Source organism: Macaca nemestrina, chromosome 7 (assembly GCF_043159975.1).
Source record: "Macaca nemestrina isolate mMacNem1 chromosome 7, mMacNem.hap1, whole genome shotgun sequence".
Lineage (NCBI taxonomy): Eukaryota > Metazoa > Chordata > Mammalia > Primates > Cercopithecidae > Macaca > Macaca nemestrina.
The window spans coordinates 26,364,062-26,389,939 of record NC_092131.1 but is presented as its reverse complement, the minus strand read 5'-3'; the positions used below and the strand labels follow the sequence as shown (position 1 = coordinate 26,389,939).

At 40.3% G+C, this 25,878-nt stretch overlaps 1 protein-coding gene and 1 pseudogene across 1 annotated transcript in view; both read right to left on the bottom strand.

Moving 5' to 3' along the window:
* Positions 1-25,878, bottom strand: part of LOC105467634 (SEL1L adaptor subunit of SYVN1 ubiquitin ligase) — a 69,449-nt gene that overhangs the window by 25,092 nt on the left and 18,479 nt on the right. The window contains exons 4-8 of the mRNA XM_011717328.3: positions 8,394-8,561; positions 6,554-6,659; positions 5,070-5,232; positions 456-509; positions 306-365 (exon numbers count right to left, since the gene is read on the bottom strand). Coding sequence (XP_011715630.1) covers positions 306-365; positions 456-509; positions 5,070-5,232; positions 6,554-6,659; positions 8,394-8,561 — 551 coding nt within the window. The remainder of the gene's footprint in view (positions 1-305; positions 366-455; positions 510-5,069; positions 5,233-6,553; positions 6,660-8,393; positions 8,562-25,878) is intronic.
* LOC112424191 (non-histone chromosomal protein HMG-14 pseudogene) lies at positions 516-3,793 on the bottom strand (annotated as a pseudogene).

The window sequence follows — 25,878 nt, the reverse complement described above, 5'->3', positions numbered from 1 at the left end:
AAAAAATGATTCTGACAATTCCAACTCAGAGAAAATTTAAAAAGAGACATTTATCAGATCGCTCTTTTTAGGGGCAATCAGCCAAACTAATCATTTTAAAGAAAAATTGTGGACGCCACCGATTTTCATTTACATGTAGATTCCATGTGTTATATCCATTAACAAGAATTTGAAGGAAGTTCAACTGAGTATTTGGTATTAATACAAGCAAATCTCGATCATGAAAGCTGAAAAAGTTGTGGCTGCTATAAACCACAAATTCTTCTGATATTAATGTTATTAGCCTTCTACTAAAGTCTACTTACCAAAACCATGTGGGCTATTAGATTGCCCCCAAGGGCTCCAAATGTATAATATACAAGAGCCTGTGAAAGAACAAAAAATGTTTAACTGAACACAGGCACACATTTATTCAATTCAAACTGTAACATGCAATAAAGTTTTAATAGTATTACCTTTGCCTGACTTGAATTAACACCAAGTCCAGAGGCATAGAGAAAGCCAAGAGCCTGAAATAAATGATAAAGTAAGAAATCTTGAGTTGGTGAAGGTATATCCAAGACAGACACAGTTTTATATACTACTAAAAAATGCAAGAGTCTTTAAATGCTAAAAGACTTGAATTCAAGTATGTACAAACGTGGATTAAGGAGCCTTGGAAAAGCATTCAGGGTTTTACACATTACACAATTAAATTAAATGTAACATTAAGGCCGGGCGCGGTGGCTCAAGCCTGTAATCCCAGCACTTTGGGAGGCCGAGACGGGCGGATCACGAGGTCAGGAGATCGAGACCATCCTGGGTAACACAGTGAAACCCCGTCTCTACTAAAAATACAAAAACTTAGCCGGGCGAGGTGGCAGGCGCCTGTAGTCCCAGCTACTCGGGAGGCTGAGGCAGGAGAATGGCGTGAACCCGGGAGGCAGAGCTTGCAGTGAGCTTGCAGTGAGCTTTAAGTAACATTAAAAAAAATTTTACTTATTTGTGGCCTTTTTTTTTTTTTGAGACAGAGTCTCACTCTGTCATCCAGGCTGGAGTGCAGGGGCGTGATCTTGGCTCACTGCAACCTCTGCCTACTGGGTTCAAGTGGTTCTCCCACCTCAGCCTCCCGAGTAGCTGGGACTATGTAGAGGCGTATGCCACCATGCCTGGCTAGTTTTTGTATTTTTTGGTAGAGACAAGGGTTCACTATGTTGGCCAGGCTGGTCTCGAACTATTGACCTCAAGTGATCCACCCACCTCAGCCTCCCAAACTGCTGAAATTACAGGCGTGAGCCACTGTACCCGGCCACAATTAAATGTAACTTTTTTTTTTTCATAATTGAGATTTTATTGGTTGAAGATCAGTACAGACATTTCAATTTGTACATAATTCTTAACATATGTAACGAAATTCTAAAAAGCCATGTATTGTAATTCTTTTTTAAAGTTATTCTAGTGACTTTCCAGCTTAAAATTTGGAAGCAAATTTTCCTTAAGAGGGTATCAAGTACCAGTATCTTCACATGTTGCTCAGCTGTTACATACGGCCCACCAGTTCACAACTGAATAGCATGTACACTACATATTCAAATCTGTAATCTTTCACAGCACAGTAACAAAGTTACTAGGAAAACAGGACTACCACAACCAAACATGTTACAGAGTGCACACAATTCCAACAGGGAGCGCCATGATCCAGGAGTGCTTTTCTTTAGGAAACAATTCTACTAAAAAACATGAGAATGGAAGTAATTTAAAATGTTCAAGACATTAAATGCAGGACTGACTCCATATTGCCATTTAATATGCTTTGTATTATAGGATGTAAAAACTAACCCCCATGTATGGAATGTTAAGCTGACACCCGAGATAGTCAAAGCCTCCCATAATTCAATATCCCACACTATTTTCTGGTTGTACCAAAAAATAACCAGCAAATGATTTCACCTCTTAAAAAAAAGCATTTACACTTAAAAAATGGGATGAGGTGGGATTCCCTCCTTCTTAAAAATGTTTCTAGAGCTACTACAAAACTTGCATTTACAAAATAGTTGATAAAAATATTCCTCTGGATTGTACAAGAAGGGAGACAGGGACCACTGGTAAGACACGGTATATGGTATTAATCAGACTTGGCTTCTTTCTCTCCTGCTTCATCAGAGGCTGGACTCTCCTCAGTTATCGTTTCTCCGCTTTCTGCAGGTAAATCTTCTTCAGTTTCTTGGTTAGCCACTTCGGCCTGATTTCCCTTTGCTCCACTTTTCCCTTTTGTTTGCACTGTTTGGTCTGAAGATCTGTCCTTTGCTGCTGCCTTTTTCGGTTTCGCTTCCACTTTTGCAGGAGGTTTAGCTGACAACCGTGCCAATCTCCTCTTGGGCTCTTCCTCGGCGGCCCCTTCGGCAGAGCTGACCTTCCTCCTGGGCATCCTGGTGGCAGGGAAGGCGTGTGCCGGGTGCCTGCGGGCCGCGGCGCGCGGAGAGCCTTGGCGAAACTGGGCTGCCTGGCCACTACCACTCCTCCGGCAGCGCGAGCTTCTGAGACCCACAGCGGGGGCGGTGGGAGAACCGGATCAAACGTAACTTTATTTTTATTATTTTTTTCGAGACAGAGTCTTGCTCTGTCGCCTAAGCTGGACTGCAGTGGTGCAATCTCGGCTCACTGCAGCCTCTGCCTCCTGGGTAAGCAATTCTCCTGCCTCAGCCTCCCGAGTAGCTGGGATTACAGGTGCTGCCACCATGCCCAGCTAATTTTTTTTTTGTATTTTTAGTAGAGACGGGGTTTCACCATGTTGGCCAGGCTGGTCTTGAACTTTGACCTTGTGATCCGCCCGCCCTGGCCTCCCAAAGTACTGGGATTACAGGCGTGAGTCACTGCGCCCAGCCAAATGTAAGTTTAAACAACAAACGTTTAGCTTGAAAACAATTTAATATTAACTAGAAAGACAAAGCTGAATACATGTAAACATGACTTTATGAACAACCATTATGAAGACAACTCCCATTATCGGTACATCAGCATATTTCTCTATATATGCAGACAGGAATACACTATGAAAACAGAGAAGATATGAATTACCAAGATAAACTATCCCAGATATAAAAAGAGGCAGCAAGGGGTCAAGTTGAAGGGGTCAAGGGAGAAAGGCTGCTCTACAATGTTAGAGCACACATCATTTTCTAAAAATAAAAACAAAAAAATGGAACAAACAATGCACTGGTGAAGTTCAACCTTTTCAATCCTTTGCCTTCTGTGGATCGTCCTTGTTGTTGGAAAGTATAAGCTAATGTGACAAAGGCAGGTGTGGCAGAGACTGCAGTGCTCACTGAAATCATGAGCTCCTCTACATTTCCCAGCCTCTCTGGAGAACCACATGCCTGGGATATGGCTGTCAGGGATGTAAGCCTGAAAACATTCTAATGAATCCTGAGGCTCTCTTTTCTCACTTCATTGTGGCGTGGAAGCCCCGTGTAGCAATCAGTGTAGCTACATAACAGAAACAGCCCATGACCAGGAGTCACTATTTAGAAAAGAGTGACGCCAACAGGAGAGCTACATCAAATCTAGCATGAGCAAGAAACAACTCTCTGTTATTTCAAACAGTTGTAGTTAAGCCACTGTGATTTTCTGGTTTTGTCTGTTGCATCAACTAGAATTAATTTTCATGGAGAGAATGCTTTGCAACATATAAAGTGCTGTGGTTTTGTAAGGTTCTAATATTAGAGGGAACTGACGCCTTATAAAGCAAAACTGTTCTTCAGAGCAGAACGCCTCTGAAAATAAAGAATATATATGTTTTTATACAAACTGATTCATGCAAAGAAGGGAAAAAGTTTTGAAAACAAAAGGGAACCATTAAGATATAATCTGTTTATAATAAAATACTGAGGAAAGAGCTGCAGAATTGTTAGGTATTCAGTTTTAAGAAAACAATTGCTATGACTCCTGTTATTGGTCATATAGTTTGAAAACAGACTTTCCTCGTGATTAGATATTTCATTAATCTTTAAGCAAGTCTCACAGCTTGAATAAACTTGAATTATTGAAGGAATTTTAAATAAATATGATGGTCCCCTAAATCCAGGTGTCAATCTTAGCATTATTAATGGGGAAACAACCAGATATGTTATCAACTGATGTGATACAATGTAGAATACAGAACATCCCTTGTAATGTAGTCTGGCCAAAAATATTTTACTTGTGTTCATCAGCTTTTAGCTGTGACATCCTATTGACAGGAAATACAGGTGATGAAGAAACAAACTAAAAGCCACCATGAAAAAACAAACTGAAGTAGGATATTCTGCAGAAAAACTGTGCCTATCTCTAATACAGACAAAAAAGGCACTGGGGTATACTAGATAACAACAAAATGAAAGGTCGAGTCCTGGACTGAATACTGGTTTGGACAAAACAGGTATAAAGAAAATTTTGGGGTTCAACATCATATGAACATAGTGTGGATATTATGTGACTTAAAATGTGCTGGGATGAAAAGGTGAAGTTCTAGAACAACAGACAGTGATATCTCATTTTAATAAAAATATCACGTGTATATATACACAAAGAGAAAGATCTATTATAGAAGGATATGCATGCACTAATATATTATTACTCATATTTGGGTGGTACATATGTGATGTGTACTTCTTAGTTTTGTTAGTTTGTATTTCTAGTTTCCTATAATGGACATGTACTGCTTCTGTAATAAAATGCTTTTTTTAAAAAAAACCCAAGATTAACATGAGCTGCAACATCTGAACTTCGGAAAAATGCAATGGTGAGTAATTTCAGATAAAAAATAATTAGCTTCATATTTCATTCTCTACAGATCTAATTTGGAAAACTACAAATGTAATTGTGGCAAGGCACAACTGCAAAAATGTCTTCACTGACTATAAATGTTCCCAGACTAAGGAAAAAGACTATCCAAGACGACTGATAAAATGGTTAGCCACAAAATTAGTATTTAAAGATACTTTATCTTTCAGTCTGACTTTTTAAAAGAAGTCAGGACATAAGAGAGCAAATTGCTTTTAAAATGAACAAGTGCTACATGCAGAGAGATTCTTCACTGAGAATGTACTTACAGTCTGTCCCTTGGGAGAGCCTTCCTCAGTCAGCTTCTCAAACATCTCTCTCGCTGCCTGGATATTCTGTGGCAAGTAATCACCAAATAAAAGAGCATATGACACTCTCTCCAGGGCTTTGGTATGGTTCATGCCTGCTGCCTTCTGAAGATACCGATAAGCTCTTTAAATGTAAACAATTAAAAACCAAATTAGTAATGTTCTGAAACTGCCATTAAGTTTTTTTGATCTACTAAAATGCAGCATAATTTATGTTACAAAACCCCTTTGATAACCTTTTGAGATACGGAGTTTCACTCTTGTTGCCCGGCTGGAGTGCAATGGCATAATCTCGGTTCACTGCAACCTCCACCTCCTGGGTTCAAGCAATTCTCCTGCCTCAGCCTCCTCAGTAGCTGGGATTATAGGCGTGTGCCACTGCACCTGTCTAATTTTGTATGTTTAGTAGAGATGGGGTTTCACCATGTTGGTCAGGCTAGTTTCAAACTCCTGGCCACCTCAGCCTCCCAAAGGGCTGGGATTACAGTCATAAGCCACCATGCCCAGCCACCCCCTCTGATAAATCTTATTTCTATTTGGTCATGTTACTTATATATGTAAAAAACATCCTGCTTTTTTATTAAAAAAAATTTTTTTTGAGACACGGTCTTCCTCTGTTGCCCAGGCAATCACAGCACACTGCAGCCTCTCTACCTTCTAAGATCAAGTGATCCTCCCACCTCAGCCTCCAAGCAGCGGGACCACAGTGTGCACCATCATGCCTGGCTAATTTTTAATTTTTTTTTTAGAGACAGGGTTGCACTATGTTGCCCAGATTGGCTGGCTATTTTGTTTTTCATATGAAGTACCAGTTCTCCCTGTTATCCTAATATCTTGAAATAGTCTAATTATACTAACAGTAATTCTATTACTTTACTTTTCTATTAAAAAAAGTTCACCAGATTTGCAGTAAGAGATTACAATATGATGGTGTCCAGTATATGATCTAAAAATAACCATTGCAATTTTCTTTTTAAATCTTTGCAGACTATAAAAATGTCAGCTGAAATTAAAAGGACATAAGATGTTACGAGATAATCACTTGTTCTGTTTTTTTTCCAAGCACAAATTCCTAAATTCCAGTCAAAAATTACAAAGCAAAACCAAAAAAACGTACTTGACAACAATTCTTTTTGTTTTATGTCATTTTGAATTATAAATAGTATATGCATTCTTGGTTCTTAGAAACTACTACAACTTGAGTCAATCATTGCCATTTTACTCACTGTTACTGTAATCAGTATGTGTAACAATTTTACCTTAACAAACTAAAGTGTGGTAAAAGCAATGCTACTAATGCCCGCAAGTCATATTACGTTTTCTTGTAATGGAACTTAAAAAAATCTTCTGTGTCTCTGGTAGTCCATTTTTTAAATAATGTAGTTGCTATTTGTCTCAGTAATGGCCTGTCTTGGGGGAAAAGTGGACTTAGCAGTGCTACCTACTCTCTTTTTTGGCTTTTCTTATTGCTTCCATTAAGGATTTTCATTCCAGTTTGATACATCATTTCTGCTTCCTGCATCTGCCGTCTCTTAGCAGCCTCTTCTTCAGCTAAAAACAAAATGTCAGATGCATTTAAATGGATTTTAATTCTACACCAATTATCAACCATAAGTATTTATTCTTTCTTTTGGGCAGTCATACAAACGTAATGAATGATCTTTCACTATTCTCAAATACGATTCTAAAAACACTTATGTGTGGCCTTTACATGACACAAGACAAAACTTAAAAAAAATATATATATATAATTCATTGAAATCACTTTCTTATAGAAATACCAATACCAAGCTACTCTTAGAGGGTACTTTTCTGTTAGAAATGCTAACTTTTAAAAATATAATTCAACTAAAATTTCAGATTATATGTGATACGGTTTGGATCAGTGTCCCCACCAAATCTCACACTGAACTGTAATCCCCAGTGTTGGAGGTGGGGCCTGGTGAGAGGGATGGTTTCTCATGAATGGTTTAGCACCATCCCCTTGGTGCTGTTCTTGTGATAGTAAGTTCTCACAAGATCTGGTCATTTAAAAGTATGTGGCACCTTGCTCCTCACCATCTCTCTTGCTCCTGCTCCCACCATATGAGATGGCTGCATCTCACATGGAAGTTTCCCAAGGCCTCGCCAGAAGCCAAGCAGATGCCAGCATCATGTTTCCTGTACAGCTTGCAGAACCGTGAGCCAATTAAGCCTCCTTTCTTAATAAATTTCCCAGTCTCAGGTATTTCCTTATAGCAGTGTGAGAATGGACTAATACAACATGCCAAGGTCAGCTAAAATAAGGTCTGGACATTAGAACACAGTAGTCAGAAAAATGCTGTTATATCCAAAGGACACTTTAGCTCTATTGGAAATACTGTGTATCTTTATGAGGATAAAATATTTGATTAACTATATAATACAAATTAGTAAAAAATTGATTTTTGTTAAATATAGAAACTGATTTAATGTTCAAGTTCACCAATTTTTTAAAATCATATAACACTGAAAATCACAGAACTGTTAAAGATTTTTCAAAAGTTATTTTGCTACTGTAAGAACTCATCAAAAGAAACATATTTCATTAGAACCAGTATTTATAGAAACAGAAGCAAATTCTTCTTATAATATAAAAAAATTCTGGTGCATTAACTGGAGTACCCAGTCACACTGGCCTACATCTAAAGATGGAGTATATTTGATGTGCTTCCTCTTTTAGGATTGCCCAAATACTCTGTAAAAGCCATTTTTTAAAAAAAATTGGTATTTAATGGGTTATGTTCAAGATTTTCTGTTGTTTTTTCATAGTTAGGAAGTTTTTCCTGAACATAGCTTTCCTTAGGGGTCAGCATCTTTATAATGACATTAACACTAAAGATGGTTAAATATACTGTATTTGTCAAATGTTACCCTGGCATAGCATATTTCACTCTAAGTATTTTTTAAAAGTTATTTATTTTTCTTCTAATCACTATTAATCTTCTCCGTAATGGCCCAGTTTCCTTTACTGTCCCCCAAAAGTTTTATGTTAATTTACCAGCCTGAAGGGTTTAACAAAACAACCTGTGTATACCAACGGAAAACCATCTCCAAAAAAAACGTGAGTGTGACTTGAATGACACAGCCTGAAACTAAATACACCATATGCTTCCCACTCTTAAGTCCACTCTTTAAGGCTATAACGACATTAGCAATGTTGGCCATTTCTGACCAATGTGGAAAAGGATGACTAGAAAAAGGCCTTAAAAACATTGCCCTAGACATAAAGCAATGCAGATCTGCCTCCTACTGAGCAATACTTACTTTCACAAAAGCCCCACTTTTCATCTGCTTTGTAGTCATAGGTTGTAGCACACCACAGTCTGCCATCTTCCCTCCCATCTGATGTACATTCATCATATTCCTTATCCAGGAAAAGAAAAGGGAAGTGGCAGGGCTCCCCATGTGCTGTGCCTTCAATGGCGGTCAAAGCTGGAATGACAAGAAATAAAAACCTCAAAATGAACAACACCTCTGGTATTCATGGATTCAATGCCATCAATTTTGGCTGTTAGAATTTGAAGCAAAGATTCATGATGCCTGATTTGTAATCGGGAACATAAAAGGGCTAGCAAAGATTTTGATTAGGGAGGACTTGGTTTAGTTAATTTAGTGAGCATGGCTAGCTGATTACTTAGCATCTGTGTCTAGGTTAGACTTTCTGAAGTTCCTGATATATAACCTTAGAATATTAAAAGTCTACTGTAAAACTCCCGCCCGAAAAGTAAGCACAAAAAATAGGCAAAATGCAAGTGAATCAATTCTACTGCTCAGCAAAGCTCTCCTTGTTTCTGAATGCCAGAAGTCAATTTCTTCAGTAATACAGAGTTATATAGGGAAAATGCTCCCCCCAAGGCAAAGTTAACCACTCACACACTCCTCTGCAATCCTGTGGCATTTTATTACAGTACTTATCCCATGTATGGAAGTTACTTCTTTACCATACTCTGGTTCTCATTGGACTTTGAGCTTGTAAAGGGTAGAGACTGCATCTGTAATTTATTCTATAAATTATTTCTGAGTATCTCTTAGGTGTCGGAAATCATGCGAGGTGCTAGAAATGAGGTGGATCAGAGGTCTCTGCTACACACAACTTGCTGCCTAGCCAGGATGGGAGATATTAAGCAAATGTGTGATGGATGCTATGGAAAGGAAAGCCTCCCCTCTCAGGAACTGAGGTTTCAACTGAACCTCAAGGGTGTGCAGGAGGAGCAGTGAATGAAAGGCTCGGGGGTGGGGTGGGTAGGAGTACTCTAACAGGTGCTAAGGTGACAAAAATCAATGAGTGGCAAAGTGGACAAGAGAAGAGGCTAAAGCAGCACGAGGAAGCCAGACTGGGGAAAACCTTACAAGTCTTAATAAGGAGTTCGAACTTTTATCCTGAGAACAACGGAAACTCACTGAAAAGTTTTGCGTAGGAGTGACATGCTCACATTTTATTAAAAGAGTGGAAAGTACGTAAAAAGTAAGGCTGGATGTAAGGTGACCAGTTTAAAGGTTGTAACAGTAGTCTGAGAGGCATTGGTAGCCCAGAGAGGGGAATGGAATGGAAGATGTGGATGTACTCAAGTGATGTTAAGGAGGTAGATATGGTACCACTTTCTAGATGTGTGGATAAGAGGAAAGTTGAGTCAAGGAAGACACCCAGATGCTTTAGGGGTACATACATGGTTGCCCTTACTAAGATACAGAATTCTAAAGGAGGAGTAGGTTACCGGGTAGGTACTGCTATATTCAAGGTGGCTACTAAACAAACAAACAAACAACAAACAAACAAAAAAAAACCCCACAAAAAACAACAGCAAAAACAAAAAAAAATCACAGGTGAAAATGTTTTAGACATGTTTCAGTCATAGATTAAAAAAAAAAAAAAATTCTCCAGTACACAGATAATAGTTGAATTCAAGGGTATGCATAAGAATGCTGCATGAGATGTATATGAGAACACCAGAGGTCCAGGACTAAGCCTAAAACCATACACAGTAGGTATGAGCCCATGTCAACTTCCACTAGTCGCTTTTACATGGAGAATTTAATTGGGTAGCAGAGCTTGGTGATGAAGGGTCTAGGTTCTGGAGTCAGAACATTTGATGCAAATCCTACCACTTATTAGCTGTGTGCTTGGAGCAAATTATTTAATCTCTTAAGACTACTTAGCGATAACTTCCTTATCTCCAAATAGGAGTAACAGTCCTTATTGCATTGGGTTGTTTGCAAAGAATGACTGAGATAATACATGTAAAGGATTCATTATGGTGCCTATCACTTTAGGTAATAAGAGTCCAAGAGATGACAGCTGCTATTATTATTATGGGCACCCCCACTCTGAAGGCTAGAAAGTATCCCTTCTTTCTTTGCAGTGTAAAAAAAGGCATATCCTACTATACTAATTTTAAAAATATTTTCAATAAGCTATAAGAGACAAAATGAATTTCAAATGGTTTACACCAAGTAAATGTCACTCATCCTGGTAATAAGAGGCAAATAACTTTTTTACCTTTGCTTTGTCTATGTTTTAAAGCTGGAGGGATCATGCTACCTGACTTCAAACTATACTACAAGGCTACAGAAACCAAAACAGTATGGTACTGGTACCAAAACAGAGATATAGGCCAATGGAACAGAACAGAGTCCTCAGAAATAATACCACACATCTACAGCCATCTGATCTTTGACAAACCTGACAAAAACAAGAAATGGGGAAAGGATTCCCTATTTAATAAATGGTGCTGGGAAAATTGGCTAGCCATAAGTAGAAAGCTGAAACTGGATCCTTTCCTTACTCCTTATACGAAAATTAATTCAAGACGGATTAGAGATTTAAAATGTTAGACCTAATACCATAAAAACCCTAGAAGAAAACCTAGGTAATACCATTCAGGACATAGGCATGGGCAAGGACTTCATGTCTAAAATACCAAAAGCGACGGCAACAAAAGCCAAAATTGACAAATGGGATCTAATTAAAGAGCTTCTGCACAGCAAAAGAAACTACCATCAGAGTCAACAGGCAACCTACAGAATGGGAGAAAATTTTTGCAATCTACTCATCTGACAAAGGGCTAATATCCAGAACCTACAAAGAACTCAAACAAATTTACAAGAAAACAAACAACCAACCCCATCAAAAAGTGGGCAAAGGATATGAACAGATACTTGTCAAAAGAAGACATGCATACAGCCAACAGACACATGAAAAAATGCTCGTCATCACTGGCCATCAGAGAAATGCAAATCAAAACCACAATGAGATACCATCTCACACCAGTTAGAATGGCAATCATTAAAAAGTCAGGAAACAACAGGTGCTGGAGAGGATGTGGAGAAATAGGAACACTTTTACACTGTTGGTGGGATTGTAAACTAGTTCAACCATTGTGGAAAACAGTATGGTGATTCCTCAAGGATCTAGAACTAGAAATGCCACTTGACCCAGCCATCCCATTACTGGGTATATACCCAAAGGATTATAAATCATGCTGCTATAAAGACACATGCACATGTATGCTTACTGCAGCACTATTCACAATAGCAAAGACTTGGAATCAACCCAAATGTCCATCAGTGACAGACTGGATTAAGAAAATGTGGCACATATACACCATGGAATACTATGCAGCCATAAAAAAGGATGAGTTCGTGTCCTTTGTAGGGACATGGATGCAGCTGGAAACCATCATTCTCAGCAAACTATTGCAAGAACAGAAAACCAAACACCGCATGTTCTCACTCATAGGTGGGAACTGAACAATGAGATCACTTGGACTCGGGAAGGGGAACATCACACACTGGGGCCTATTATGGGGATGGGGGAGGGGGGAGGGATGGCATTGGGAGTTATACCTGATGTAAATGATGAGTTGATGGGTGCTGACGAGTTGATGGGTGCAGCACACCAACATGGCACAAGTATACATATGTAACAAACCTGCACGTTGTGCACATGTACCCTAGAACTTAAAGTATAAAAAAAAAAAAAAGGGATCTCTAATGCAATGTATAGGCAAGGAATCCTTTAGTAACAACTTCAGAGGAGTCATTCTGACTACAGAATTTGGAAAGGACATCCCTATACACTGCTACTAGATCCAAACCTGCCGCTGCTTTAGAAAGACAGTGTCTGAGAGTCAGGCATGGTGGCTCACGCCTGTAATCCCAGCTTTTTGGGAGGCTGAGGTGAGCGGATCACTTGAATCCAGGAGTTTGAGACCAGCCTGGGCAACATGGTGAAATCGTCTCTACTAAAAATTCAAAAAATTAGCTGGGCGTGGCAGTAGACACCTGTAGTCTCAGCTACTTGGGAGGCTAAGGCAGGAGGATCACTTGAACCTGGGAGGCGGAGGCTGCAGTGAGCTGAGAAAGTGTCTGTAGAACTGCAGTTTGTAAACCTGAATTTCAAATTAAATAGCAAATGACGGTTTAAAAGAATACTTCTATGATAATAGAAATCTTTGTCTTAAAAACAAATAGCTTATCGTAGGAATTCTAGTTTGCCAAAACTTATATTTTCTAAGTATTTCAAATATATGAAATAATTCCTTTTCATGTGATGAACTATATGACAGAAAAGAAACCGGAGAGAGTAAAAAATTTTTTGACAACAAAAGGTTTTCATCTACTGCTGATTCAGCACTGACACAAGCAGGAAGAAACCCCATGAGGCACTTGCTTCAATTTAGTCAAAACTGCAACCTGTCAAAATAATTCATTAGTGAGTTACTACAATGAAAATTTGTTTCTCTCAGCTACCTTCTCCAAGGGAAATCACAATATGGAAAGTGTTATTACTTTTTAAACTTGTTCTAAAATCTTCCAAAAGTTATTGGTTGGGACTCCCTAGTTTCAAATTGATTATCTCAAACAGAAACTCCTCACAATAGTTTTAATTTCAGTTAATTTTCTTTCTATGGAGAAATTCTGCAATAATTTCAAAGCCATCCTTTTAAAAACCTCCACAAGAACAGTGTCAATTTTAAAAACAAGGCAATCACTGCTCCGGTATAATGAAGCTGACAGGTTATGCAATTTAAATTAGCGATAACCAGTAATCAAATCTGACACCATGAAAGGGAAAAATGGGTTCTCAGTTCTGTAGCTTCATGTAAAATTCACATTTTCTAAATAATGAATCATATTTTGGCTCTACAATTAGTGACACAGTATCTCAATCTATTTGGACCTCAAGAGTAAGATATTTATAGTACAGAACTTATTGTAATACTGAACAGAATGCTTTACACTTCAACTGGTAGAAATCTGCTCTTGCAAAGTCAATTAAAATCAGTCAAGAAAGTAAGAAAAAGCAAAAAGCAAAACAGAACTGAAAATATTCAGTGTTGGCCAGAAGATGGGTAAATGAGTATGAAGACAGTGTCTGAGAGTCAGGCACGGTGACGATGGCTCACGCCTGTAATCGCAGCAAGTGAATATATTAATACAATCTCTTCAAGAGGGGCATTTGGTAATACCTATTAGAATGTAAAGGTCCATATCTTTAGATCCAGCTTTTCTACTTCTAGGATGTTTACTTAAAAAAATGCTCCCAAAAACACACAAAGAGATTATGTGCAAGAGAATACTTGTACAGTATCCTAATTTTAAAAACATAAAACCAAATGAACTCAAAGATCTACTGATAGGAAACTGGGAAATACACTATGGGGCAGCCATTAAATGAAAACCGGGGCATTGTCAACATGGAAGGATTTAAAGGTCCCTAGAGAGTAGTGGAGGGGGCGGGCGGGGAGGGGGGGTGGGGAAGAGGATCAAAGGCTGAGTCCTGAGGCAAGCTCGGGTTTCACCATCAGACAAATTCTCAGGAATCAGCAGCCAAGTGAAGAAAGTATCTTCAGGGAAAAGAACGATACTAGTGAGGGGTTAAGATGAGGACCAGGAACCAACCAGGTATCCAGCAATTAGAATGTGACTGGTGGAGAAAAGTAGATTTAGTAGTCTGGAGAAGGCTCAAGTCTTGCTGGAGCTGGATTAGAGAAAGAGAAAGCGAAATCAGTGATTAAAGAGAACCCTTTCAAAGAATTATGCTACAAATGGGAGTAGAGGAGTGGGATGGTAGCTGGAAGGGGACTAAAGGACATAAGATTTTTGTTTTTAACAGATATTACAGTATGCTTGATGCTTGAACACTGAAGGAAAGAATCCAAGAGATAAAAAAGGTAAACATGGCTAGAATGCTGATCTCTCTCTCTCTCTACATATATAGAATTAAAGGCTAGTGGAACATAAGCACATCTTTTTTGCACTTTCAATTGTAAAATCAAAACAAAAAACTAAAAGTTAATTTCTTGATCTATACAGATAAACACAAATAATTTAGCTTTACAAGTTTCTCATTTTAAGAACTTTTACAGTTTACATGGGTGATCTTTAAATAAGAAAATTACCCATTTAATCATGCTGTTTCTCTGAAGCAATCTGGTAGTTCCAAACATAGAGTACTAAGTAGCATATGAATCAAATATACCTGTAGTCAAAGAGAGCTGATAAACAATTATTTAATGTTAAAAAGCTACCAACCTCAAGACAACTGTCATAGTGTTCACCAATTTTGGTAAACACTGAAATAAAAGCTCAATCAAGCAAACGATTGTCACCAAAAAAAATCTCCCAAGGACTAAGAACAAAGCACCAGTACATACAGTTTAAAGGAACCAAAGTACTTGACTTAAAGTACATGACATAGGCCAAATGATATGGGCAGTATTTTACTGTTGTCTAGGAAAATGCTATAGTAATATTTTGGGGAAAATACCAATGGTATGTAATTTGCTACAGACTGCTTTCATCAAAAGTTGAAAACTGCAAAATAAGGTCTAGAAACTATCTTTGTAAATAAACACACACTATACGAAGAAAGCCACTGTTTTATAGATTACAATGTATTTTTCAGAAGATGTATTCATATGTAGAATGAACAAAACGTTAACATCAGGGTTCATACAAAGTTCAGCTCTTTCTGTGAGAAGCAACTAATCATTTTAAAATACAAAGAGAAAGAAGCCCAATCACTGGCCCATGTGACCAGAATAAAGTGGCAAACTTCATATCAATCAGGTGATAGGCACTGTCAAAAACCATCCAGAGTAAAACTTGCTCAGGAAAGCTGCTATTTAAGAACAGTGGGTTTCTCTAAACAATGGCTTTTAAAGACAGGTGGGTTTTCAAAGCTGTGGTGTGGCTGGCATCTACAAGGATGGTCTCCTAAAGGAGTTTCCTTGCACAAATAATTTTCTTGTAAAACCAAATCAAACCAAAGAAACAACAATAACAAAAAAAAGCCTTTTCATGAAAGTCCGGACCTGCTGCAGGCAACTGCCTGTGTCTTCTATCTTCTGTTTAATCTGATTGCTAGGATAAAGGTCGTTCCTTCCCTGCCATCCCCACTTAAGCAACAATGGAGTAGAAATCATTCTACTGCTCAACAGCTTGCTGCAGAACCTAATTTTAAGCAAGATGTAGTCAGTTTAAACTCAGTTCCTTTTGTGCCATTTAAAATAATCCAAGATGCCAATTACTCTATTTTTCTTTTTTAAGGCTGTAAGGATGTATTTACTGCAGAGACAAACAGTAAGAAAGTATACAAAATTAAAGAAAAATGACAGTTATCTTTACCTATCACTTCAAGTTATTTCTGTCTAGAGGTAATGACAGTTAGTGAAAAAAGTTCTGGACCTTTTTCAGTTGCAAACTTATTTTTACAAATGGCTTATTTGGCCGGGCGCGGTGGCTCAAGCCTGTAATCCCAGCACTTTGGGAGGCCGAGACGGGCGGATCACGAGGTCAGGAGATCGACACCATCCTGGCTAACCCGGTGAAACCCCGTCTCTAGTAAAAAATACAAAAAAATAGCCGGGCGAGGTGGCGGGTACCTGTAGTCCCAGCTACTCGGGAGGCTGAGGCAGGAGAATGGCGTAAACCCGGGAGGCGGAGCTTGCAGTGAGCCGAGATCCGGCCACTGCACTCCAGTCTTGGCGACAGAGCAAGACTCCGTCTCAAAAAAAAAACAAAAAACAAAAAAAAACAAATGGCTTATTTTCACATAAAGGATTTGTGATGGTTAATTTTGTGTGTCAACCTGGCTGGGCCATAGTGCCCAGATATTCAGTATATCATTGTTTTGGATGTTTCTATGAAGGTGATTTTTGGATGAAATTAATATTTAAATTGGTGGACTCTGAATAAAGCAGATTATCCTCCATGATGTGGGTGGATGTCGCCCAATCAGTTGAAGGACTGAGTAGAAAGAAGACTGAACCCTATAAAGAAGAAATTCTCTAAGCAAATGGCCTTTGGTTCTGTTTCTCTGGAGAACTGTGACTAATACAAGATCATACTAACTGAACTACTTTTCAATAGGACATTTTTTTGCTTAACATATCATTGACATTCTTGTAGGTGGCAGACAGGGCAGACTGCCTCATTACCGATTCTGAACCACTTCCCCAGATGATAGTTTCAGAATTCTCCTAGTGTCTTCCGAAAATGCTTCTGCTTTTCTGATGCAGGCAACATTTCTTCCTGAGGACCCAGGCCCTGAAGGTGCAGCCACTATCAGATTTGACCACATGGAACAAACATGAGGATGAAGCCAGTCTACTTGAGGAGCTGAACAGGAAGAAAGGGAGAGCTGGAGTCTCTGCTGGCACAAGTCCTGTGTTCTACTTACATGAACCAAATAAACCTCTGGTTCTGCCACTGTCTGACAGATTTTCTTATTTACAAGAAAACATGTTCCTTTTAAAATGGCTGAGTATTCTATAACAGGCAATACCACAAAGTAATCATTCTCCTTATGATGGCCAATTAATTATTCATTCATGATCAACAAATGTTTACTGAGATGACATGCAGAAAATAGTTAGCAAGTCTAACTAGTTATCCTTTGAAAGACTGCTTATCACGTGGCTGTCAGTTGCCATCAAGGAACTTAGATTTTGGAAGGGTTCCCACTGAGAGGTGAAGTCAGCTGGGCTACTGGGTAGGGTGGGGACTTGGAGAACTTTTCTGTCTAGCTAAAGGATTGTAAACACACCAACCAGCGCTCTGTGTCTAGCCAAAGGTTTGTAAACACACCAATCAGTACTCTGTAAAAATGCACCAATCAGCGCTGTGTCTAGCTAAAGGTTTGTAAATGCACCAATCAGCACTCTGTAAAAACAGACCAATCAGCTCCTCGTAAAATGGACCAACCAGCAGGATGTGGGCGGGGCCAAATAAGGGAATAAAAGCTGGTAACCTGAGCCAGCAGCAGCAACCCACTTGGGTCCCCTTTTACACTGTGGAAGCTTTGTTCTTTTGCTCTTCACAATAAATCTTCTTGCTGCTCACTCTTGGGGTCTGCGCTACCTTTATGAGCTGTAACACTCACTGCAAAGGTCTGTGGCGTCACTCCTGAAGTCAGTGAGACCATGAACCCACTGGGAGGAATAAACTACTCCAGACGCGCCACCTTTAAGAACTGTAACACTCACTGCGAGGGTCTGTGGCTTCATTCTTGAAGTCAGCGAGACTAAGAAGGAATAAATTCTGGACACATTTTGGTGACCATGAAGGGACAATCACCAAGCAGTGAGTACCATCGGACCCCTTTCGCTTGCTATTCTGTCCTATTTTTCCTTAGAATTCGGGCACTAAATACCGGCACCTGTCGGTCAGTTAAAAGCAACTAGCGTGGCCACTGGACTAAAGACATGGGTGTCAGGCTTTCTGGGAAAGAGCTCTCTAACAACCCCCAACTCTTCGGAGTTGGGAATGTTGGTTTGCCTGGAACCAGCTTCTGCTTTCCCTGTACTTCTGGGCTGAGCCGAAGGTGGACAGAGAGGAACGCCATTCAGTTCCGGGGTCCGGACAACAAGTTGGTTGACCTTGCGGCCATGAGTGGAACTCTCAAAGTCACGTTGCCCAAGTGAGACTCACCCATCTATCCTATCTATCCTGACCCTTACCTCCATGGGTCCTAATGCTTGTCAGACAAACTTCCTCTAGCCTTTCTTCTCTGAGGCTAGTCCTGCTTCTAAAAACCACTCCCTATCTCTGGTGCTTTTCTAGTTTCTCCTATAAGAATGATTTCTAGTATATACTCCAGGACTCTATTCCCTTCTTTAGGCACCTGGCCTCACTAGTTAGAGACACACAATTTTTGCCCAAAGCCCGGTCGGGGCGGCGGACTATCTTATCTGGAATTTTAGGGTCCCTCCTCAGGCTAGCGGGCCTAACAAAAGCTATTCCTGAAGCTAGGATATGGGGAGCCTCAGAAATGATATCCTTCTGATTCAAGTGAGGACAAAAGGCATCACTCTTCCAACTCTGGAGATCCTTCCCCTCACTTAGGGGATGCCCCACTTCACTTTTGGGGCATAATATCTTTATAGGATATGGGTAAAGTCCCAATACTAACAGGAGAATACTTAGGACTCTAACAGGTTTTTGAGACTGCGTCAGTAAGGGTCATAAATCCGATTTTTCTCGGTCCTCTTTGTGGTCTAGGAGGACAGGCAAGGGTGCAGGTTTTCGAGAATGCATTGGTAAGGGCCACTAAATCCAACCTTCCTCGGTCCTCTTTGTGGTCTAGGAGGAAAACTAGTGTTTCTGCTGCTGTGTCAATGAGCTCAACTATTCCGATCAGCAGGGTCCAGGGACCGTTACGGGTTCCTGGACAGGGAGAGAACCAAACCAAAGCCACGGGCAGTTTGGTCTTTCAGATGGGAAACAGGCATCAACAGGCTCACCCATGAAATGCATCCTAAGCTGTTGGGACCAATTTGACCCACAAACCCTGAAAAAGAGGCGGCTCATTTTTTTCTGCATTATGGCCTGGCCCCAGTATTCTCTCTGATGGGGAAAAATGGCCACCTGAGGGAAGTATGAATTACAATACTATCCTGCAGCTTGACTTTTCTGTAAGACGGAAGGCAAATGGAGTGAAATACCTTATGTCCAAGCTTTCTCTTCATTGAAGGAGAATCCACAACTATGCAAAGCTTGCAATTTACATCCCACAGGAGGACCTCTCAGCTTATCTCCATATCCTAGCCTCCCTATAGCTCCCCTTCCTATTAATGATAAGACTCCTGTAATCCCCCCTGTCCAGAAGGAAACAAGCAAAGACTCCAAAGGACCACAAAAACCCCTGGGCTATCGGTTATGTCCCCTTCAAGCTGTAGGGGGAGGGGAATTTGCCCCAAGCTGGGTACATGTCCCCTTCTCCCTCTCTGATTTAAAGCAGATCAAGGCAGACCTGGGGAGGCTTTCGGACGATCCTGATAGGTATACAGATGTCCTACAGGGTCTAGGGTAAACTTTTGCTCTCACTTGGAGAGATGTCATGCTCTTGTTAGGTCAAACCCTGGCCTTTGAAGAAAACAATGCGGCTTTAGCTACAGCCTGAGAGTTTGGAGATACCTGGTATCTTAGTCAAGTAAATGACAGACTGATAGCCGAAGAAAGGGACAAATTCCCTACCGGTCAGCAAGCCGTCCCCAGTATGGACCCCCACTGGGATCTACATTCAGATCATGGGGACTGGAGTCGTAAACATCTACTGACCTGTGTTCTAGAAGGACGAAGGAGAATTAGGAAAAAGCCCATGAATTATTCAATTATGTCCACCATAACTCAGGGAAAGGAAGAAAATCCTTCTGCCTTCCTTGAGAGGCTATGGGAGGCCTTAAGAGAACATACTCCCCCGTCACCTGACTCACTTGAGGGTCAACTGATTCTAAAGGGTAAGTTCATTACCCAATCGGCCGCAGATACCAGAAGAAAGCTCCAAAAGCGAGCCCTGGCCCTGAACAAAATCTGGAGGCATTATTAAACCTGGCAACCTGGTGTTCTATAATAGGGACCAAGAGGAACAGGCCAAAAAGGAAAAGTGAGACCAGAGAAAGGCTGCAGCCTTGGTCATGGCCCTCAAACCAACCTTGGTGGTTCAAAGAGGACAGAAAATGGAGCAGGCCAGTCACCTGGTGGGGCTTGTTGTCAGTGTGGTGTGCAAGGACACTTTATAAAAGATTGTCCAATGAGAAACAAGCTGCCCCCTCGCCCATGTCCACTATGCCGAGGCAATCACTGGAAGGTGCACTGCCCCAGAGGACAAAGGTTCTCTGGGCCAGAAGCCCTCAACCAGATGATCCAACAACAGGACTGAGGGTGCCTGGGGCAAGCGCCAGCTCATGTCATCACCCGCAGTGAGCCCCGGGTATGTTTAACCATTGAGGGCCAGGAAACTGACTTCCTCCTGGACACTGGTGCGGCCTTCTCAATGTTAATCTCCTGTCCCAGACAACCGTCCTCAAGGTCTGTTACCAACTGAGGAATCCTGGGACAGCCTGTAACCAGGTATTTCTCCTACCTCCTCAGTTGTAATTGGGAGACTCTGCTCTTTTCACATGCCTTTGTTACTCCTGAAAGTCCCATGCCCTTATTAGGGAGGGATATAGTATTCAAAGTTGGAGCTACTGTCTACATGAATATGGGGAACAAGTTACCCATTTGTTGTCCCCTGCTTGAGTAGGGAATTAACCCTGAAGTCTGGGCATTGGAAGGAACAAATTCCGGGCACACCACCATTCTGACTTATAAAAGTGACTCATGGAGCCCAAACCATACAAACCCGTGGTTTACTCTCAATACCCATTTTTCTTCTGGGATTCTACAGTTTTGGTACATGCTAGTAGAGGGTGATTAGAAACTAGTTTTCAATAAAAACTCCAGGCAGTGGGTCTCTAATGAGCCTCCCTGGTAGACAACATTTCACGTGTTACAATTTGCTGCTGGGGGAATTAAGTGCATCCTGCATAAGTTCCGTGGGACAGGACCCTTGGAAGCTTCTACCTTGTTTCCTCCAGACTTCCCCCCATGTACCTTGCACCTGTGCTGATTTTGCTTTGCCCCCTTTTGCTGTAATAAATCATAGCTGTGAAGGCAACTATATGTCAAATCCCCCTACCAAATCATTAAACCTGGGGATGGTCTAGGGATCTCTGACACAGATGCATCAGAAGTGGGATTTGCTAGAATGACCCTGACTCACTGATATATGGTGAAAGTGCTGTTTGAGAAGAGGAAGGATAAAGGGCAGAATATGATGAATCTTTGGGGCCTGAGTGGTTACGCAGTCATCCACGGTATGAAGCAGTAGCTGAGCTACTATACGTTGTGAGAGCCACAGAATCGGAAAGTGATAGATCCAGCTCCAGGAAAGCTGGCTTGCTGGATACCCCTGACTGCTTTTAGGCATGCTGGCTAAAATGAGGGAAAAGGCAGTGTAGTGCAGCCTATGGTTTTTGTTCTCTCCTCTAGATGGAAAGAGAAAGGACCCCCAAATTCCCAAGGATGGGCCAAACCAAAATGTTACAAGTTTGAACTGCTCTCTTTAAAAAGTTAAATCTGGTCTGGAACAAAATTTTGGATAAACCAGAAAACAAACAAACAAAAAAACTGGGGGAGGTAACAATCCAGCAGTTTTTTTTCAGCCTGGCTGCTGCTCTTGCTACAATATCCTCCCCCGCCTCCCTTCCTGCCCTGCATTCCAGGATCTTCCCTGGCAGCTGTAATGTTAACAGTGCAAACACTGAATTTACTGCTAGGAGGCTAAGTAAACTGCAGTAGATTAAAAAAAAAAAAAAAAAAAAGGAAGAAAAATTTAAAAATGGCTTTATATTTTGTGGCTATTGCATCCAGATGTATTGTAAAAATTAATATAAAATGTTAAACACTTGTAATTTCATAAATACCAGAGGAATAATCCTGATCAGGGGAAGCTGCAAAAAAAAAAAAAAAGAAACGTGTTAGTGGCACACAGCTTCTTTGCTTTTTGCTGCCAGTGGGAGGACTGGAATTTGAACTCTTTTGAGTTTTGGAAACAGAGTATCTGTAATTGATGGTTTGCTTCCAGGGTTACCATGTGTACTCTCTGGAACTGAACTTTTTTTTTTTTTTTTTGACAGTCTTACTCTGTCGCCCAGGCTGGAGCGCAGTGGCATAATCTCAGTTCACTGCAGCCTCTGTCTCCCAGGCTCAAGCGATTCTCATACGACACTTGGCTAATTTTTTTATGTTCTTAGTAGAGATGGCGTTTTACAATATTGGCCAGGCTGGTCTTGAACTCCTAGCCTCAAGTGATCCTCCTGCCTCGGCCTCCCAAAGTGCTGGGATTACAGGCAGGAACCACCGCGCCCGGCCTGGGACTGAACTTCGGGTACTCTGACTCTCATGAGACTGACTCAGCCCTGGAAAGCTTTTAGGTCAGCTTCCACTTACTAGGCTACAGTTGTGCTGTGCCTGATTTAAAAAAAAAAAAAAAAAAAAAAGTTAACACAGAAACTTAAGATCATGTAAAAAAACAAATAATAGGTAAAATGTGTTTTTAAAAAGGTAGGCCGGGAGGAAGCCTATTGTTTTTCTAAGATAGACCATTATGATAAATGGGAATTCTTTACCTGGCTAAGTCCAGGCCTCCTAAATCAATACTGCAGGCTAGTCTTCCTACTTACTACTAACTGGGTCTTATTGGTAACTCTGCTGTAAAGATGCCTTGGCCAAAGACCTAGGGAGTAGACTGTGCAGAGAAGAGTTAACAAAATAGACATAAACTTCTCTCTTTGAGAAGGTCAGCTTACAAGGTTAGCCCTTGGTTGGCATCTGGAAATTTAGATTGCTGGAGAGTTCCTACTATCCTACGGATAAGAGTGGCTCACCCAAACTATACAAACAATGATTTATGTTGAACACTTGCTTTCCTTCTGCAAGTCTGGTACATGCCAGGAAGAGACCGCCAACTTAACTAGCCCCCAATAAAAACTCTAGGTCTCTAATAAGCTACCCGGGTACAAAACATTTCACATGTGTTATCTTAACTTGTTGCTGCCGGATGTAAGCACTCCCTGTGTGACTCCTCTGAGAGAGGACCCTTGAAAGCTTACATCTGGTTTCCCCTACACTTCATTTCATGCTTTTCCTTTGCTGATTTTGCCTTCTAGTCTTCCACTATGACAACTTATAGGTGTGAACACAACTCTACGCTGAGTCCTTGGAGTCAGCATAGATTTACTAGGAACACTTCCTACCCAATTACTGCACCTGAGGGTGTGGTCTTGGGGTTCCTCAACACAATTGGGAATAAGTGTGAAATGTTCAAGAAATAGCAAGAGGACAAGTATGGCGGGAGTCACATAAAGGGAAGTGGCAGAAGTTAAAGAGAGAGGAGGTGCCTGATGTCAGGCCTTGTTAATAGAAGAAGTTTGAATTTTATTTTGAGTAGGACAGGAAGCCAAAGGAGGTTTCTGAGCAGGGAGAAGGCTCAGTCTGGCTGCTGTTAGGGAACTGATAGTGGGGGAAAAGAGCAAAAGGAGGAAGGCCCGATTGGAAGCTCTTACATATAGTAAACACTTTGATTATCCTTGGGTGGTTCAGGAACCACTTCAGAAAGGAGAAACCTACATTTATTTTTAAGAATGAACAGAAATTTGACAGTGGATTTGGGCAAGGGAATGAGGAAGGCATCCTAAGCAGTGAGGAGAACCTGTACAAAGGCCCACAGGCATGAACTGTATGTTGTATTTGAAGAACAGAGAAGGGTTTTGTATTGCTGAAAAAGGCTGCTTGGGGGAGGGGTAAACCGAAGGCTCTGTGAATCATGCTAAGGACTGCATACTTCGTCTCCCAGGCAAACAGGGAGGTAATGGAGGCCTGTAAACAGGGGAGTTACAGGGTCAAATTTGAGTTTGAGAAAGGTTAATATGGTAGCAACAAGATTGAGAGGCTGACAAAGGGCAAAAGTTTCAAAGTAGCTGTCACATAACCCAGTTCTAGTGTAGCTGGAACTGTACACAGCCATACATATGCAATTTATGTTATATATTATATGTGCATAAGTACATAAGCCTTTTCTTGTATTAAGAATAAATTAAAAACAAGTCTAAATCATTATTGAAAAGTGAAAACAAACTGATACAAACTAATCTGAATGTTTATGAAGTTGTTGATAGAACCAGAGAATTATTAGTGATTTTAAAACACTGTATTATTATAAATCCCTAGCAAAATATATACTGAGGATAAGAAGAACCATAAAGGAATCTTGGGCTGCATTCTGTGGTCCCACAGTTAGTGGGAAGGGCCACTGTTATTTTGAAACTATATATACATATTTATTATAAAACAAAGTAACATTAATGTCATTAGGTACTAAGATTTTCAGCACCAGTGAAAGGAAATAACACAAAATAAGCAAAAACCTTGATGAGGTGGTAAGGCTCGCAGCAGACCTGTAATCTGTTCTTTCTTCTCACTGGCCCAAAACAGAGCGAGCAGATACCTCTCTCTAAGCATCATCAAATCACCTTAGAAATATGGTAAAGACAGACCTCTGGCAAACACACTGAAGGTATTTACTATCGGAAGAGTCGTTACTTATAAAATGCTTCAGCAGGATGAACTTGATCTGTCTACATTGCTCATTATACAAAAACCTGGGATGTAGGCAGGCATGACTCTAGAAAATATCACATACACTATGTAATTATCAGAGAAGAAACCGGTGATGTCTCATGTTGGAAACAGCTTTCTTTCGTGGAATTGACACTCTATAGGCATTACTTAGAGACCTCGAGTGTTGAACTCTGGGCTGGAGCACAGTCTAATTGAGGAAAGAAAGGACCTAAGAGCAGCTCTGGTAGCCACAGACTTCTCTACACCCTGCTTTTGTCTTATGATGATTTTATCTTTGAAAATATTTGCCAAGCTTGATAGTAGGTTAGGATCTCTGATCCTTATAAGTTCAATATGTCAATCTGAATTTTGTTATCTTGCCTGTAATATTTAATTTGAACTGGAAGTTATCGGTATGAAAGATACATTTCCTAACCCAACGCACCAAAAAGGCCTGTAAGTAATGACAATTTAGCAATGCAGATCACTGGAGCTTATAGTATCTAACCCATTAAAAGCAATCTGGGTTCCTTGGAGAAATAGCTGACATTTACTTCTGGGTCAAGAAATGTACAAAATGAGTTTAGGACACCCTTGTTCTTCCTGGAAAAAAAAGTTACGAAAGATCACCAGGATTTAGTCAAAAAGACAAAGGAATGACTACCAACGGCCAAAAAAGGAAAATTCTGAGCAATCAACAAAAAAGAATGATTGCAATGAACACAAATACAATCATGTGACAGACACATCATGACTCCCTGGTCAAAGACAGACTGTGGATACCATGGTGGTCTCATAAGATTATAATGAAGCTGAAAAATTCCTATCACCTAGTCATGTCCTAGTCATTATAATATTGTAGCACAATCCATTACTTATGTTTTTGTAGTGAAATTAGTGTGAATAAACCTATTGCACTTCCAGTTGTATAAAAGTATAGTAATACAATTATGTATGGCACTTAACACTTGATAGTGATAATAAACAACTATGCTACTGGTCTACATGCTTACTGTATTTTTCACCCTTATTTTAGCATGTACTCCTACTTATGTAAAAAAAAAAAGTTAACTGTACAACAGCATTAGGTGGGTCCTTCAGGAAGTATAGGCATCGTTATCATAGGAGATGACAGTTCCATGCCTGTTAATGGCCCTGAAGACCTTCCAGTGCGACAAGATGTGGAGGCGGAAGACAGTGATATTGATGGCCCTGACCCTGTGCAGGCATAGGCTAATGTGTATATTTGTCTTAGTTTTTAACAAAAACGTTTTTTAAAAAATTAAAAAATAGAAAAAAGCTT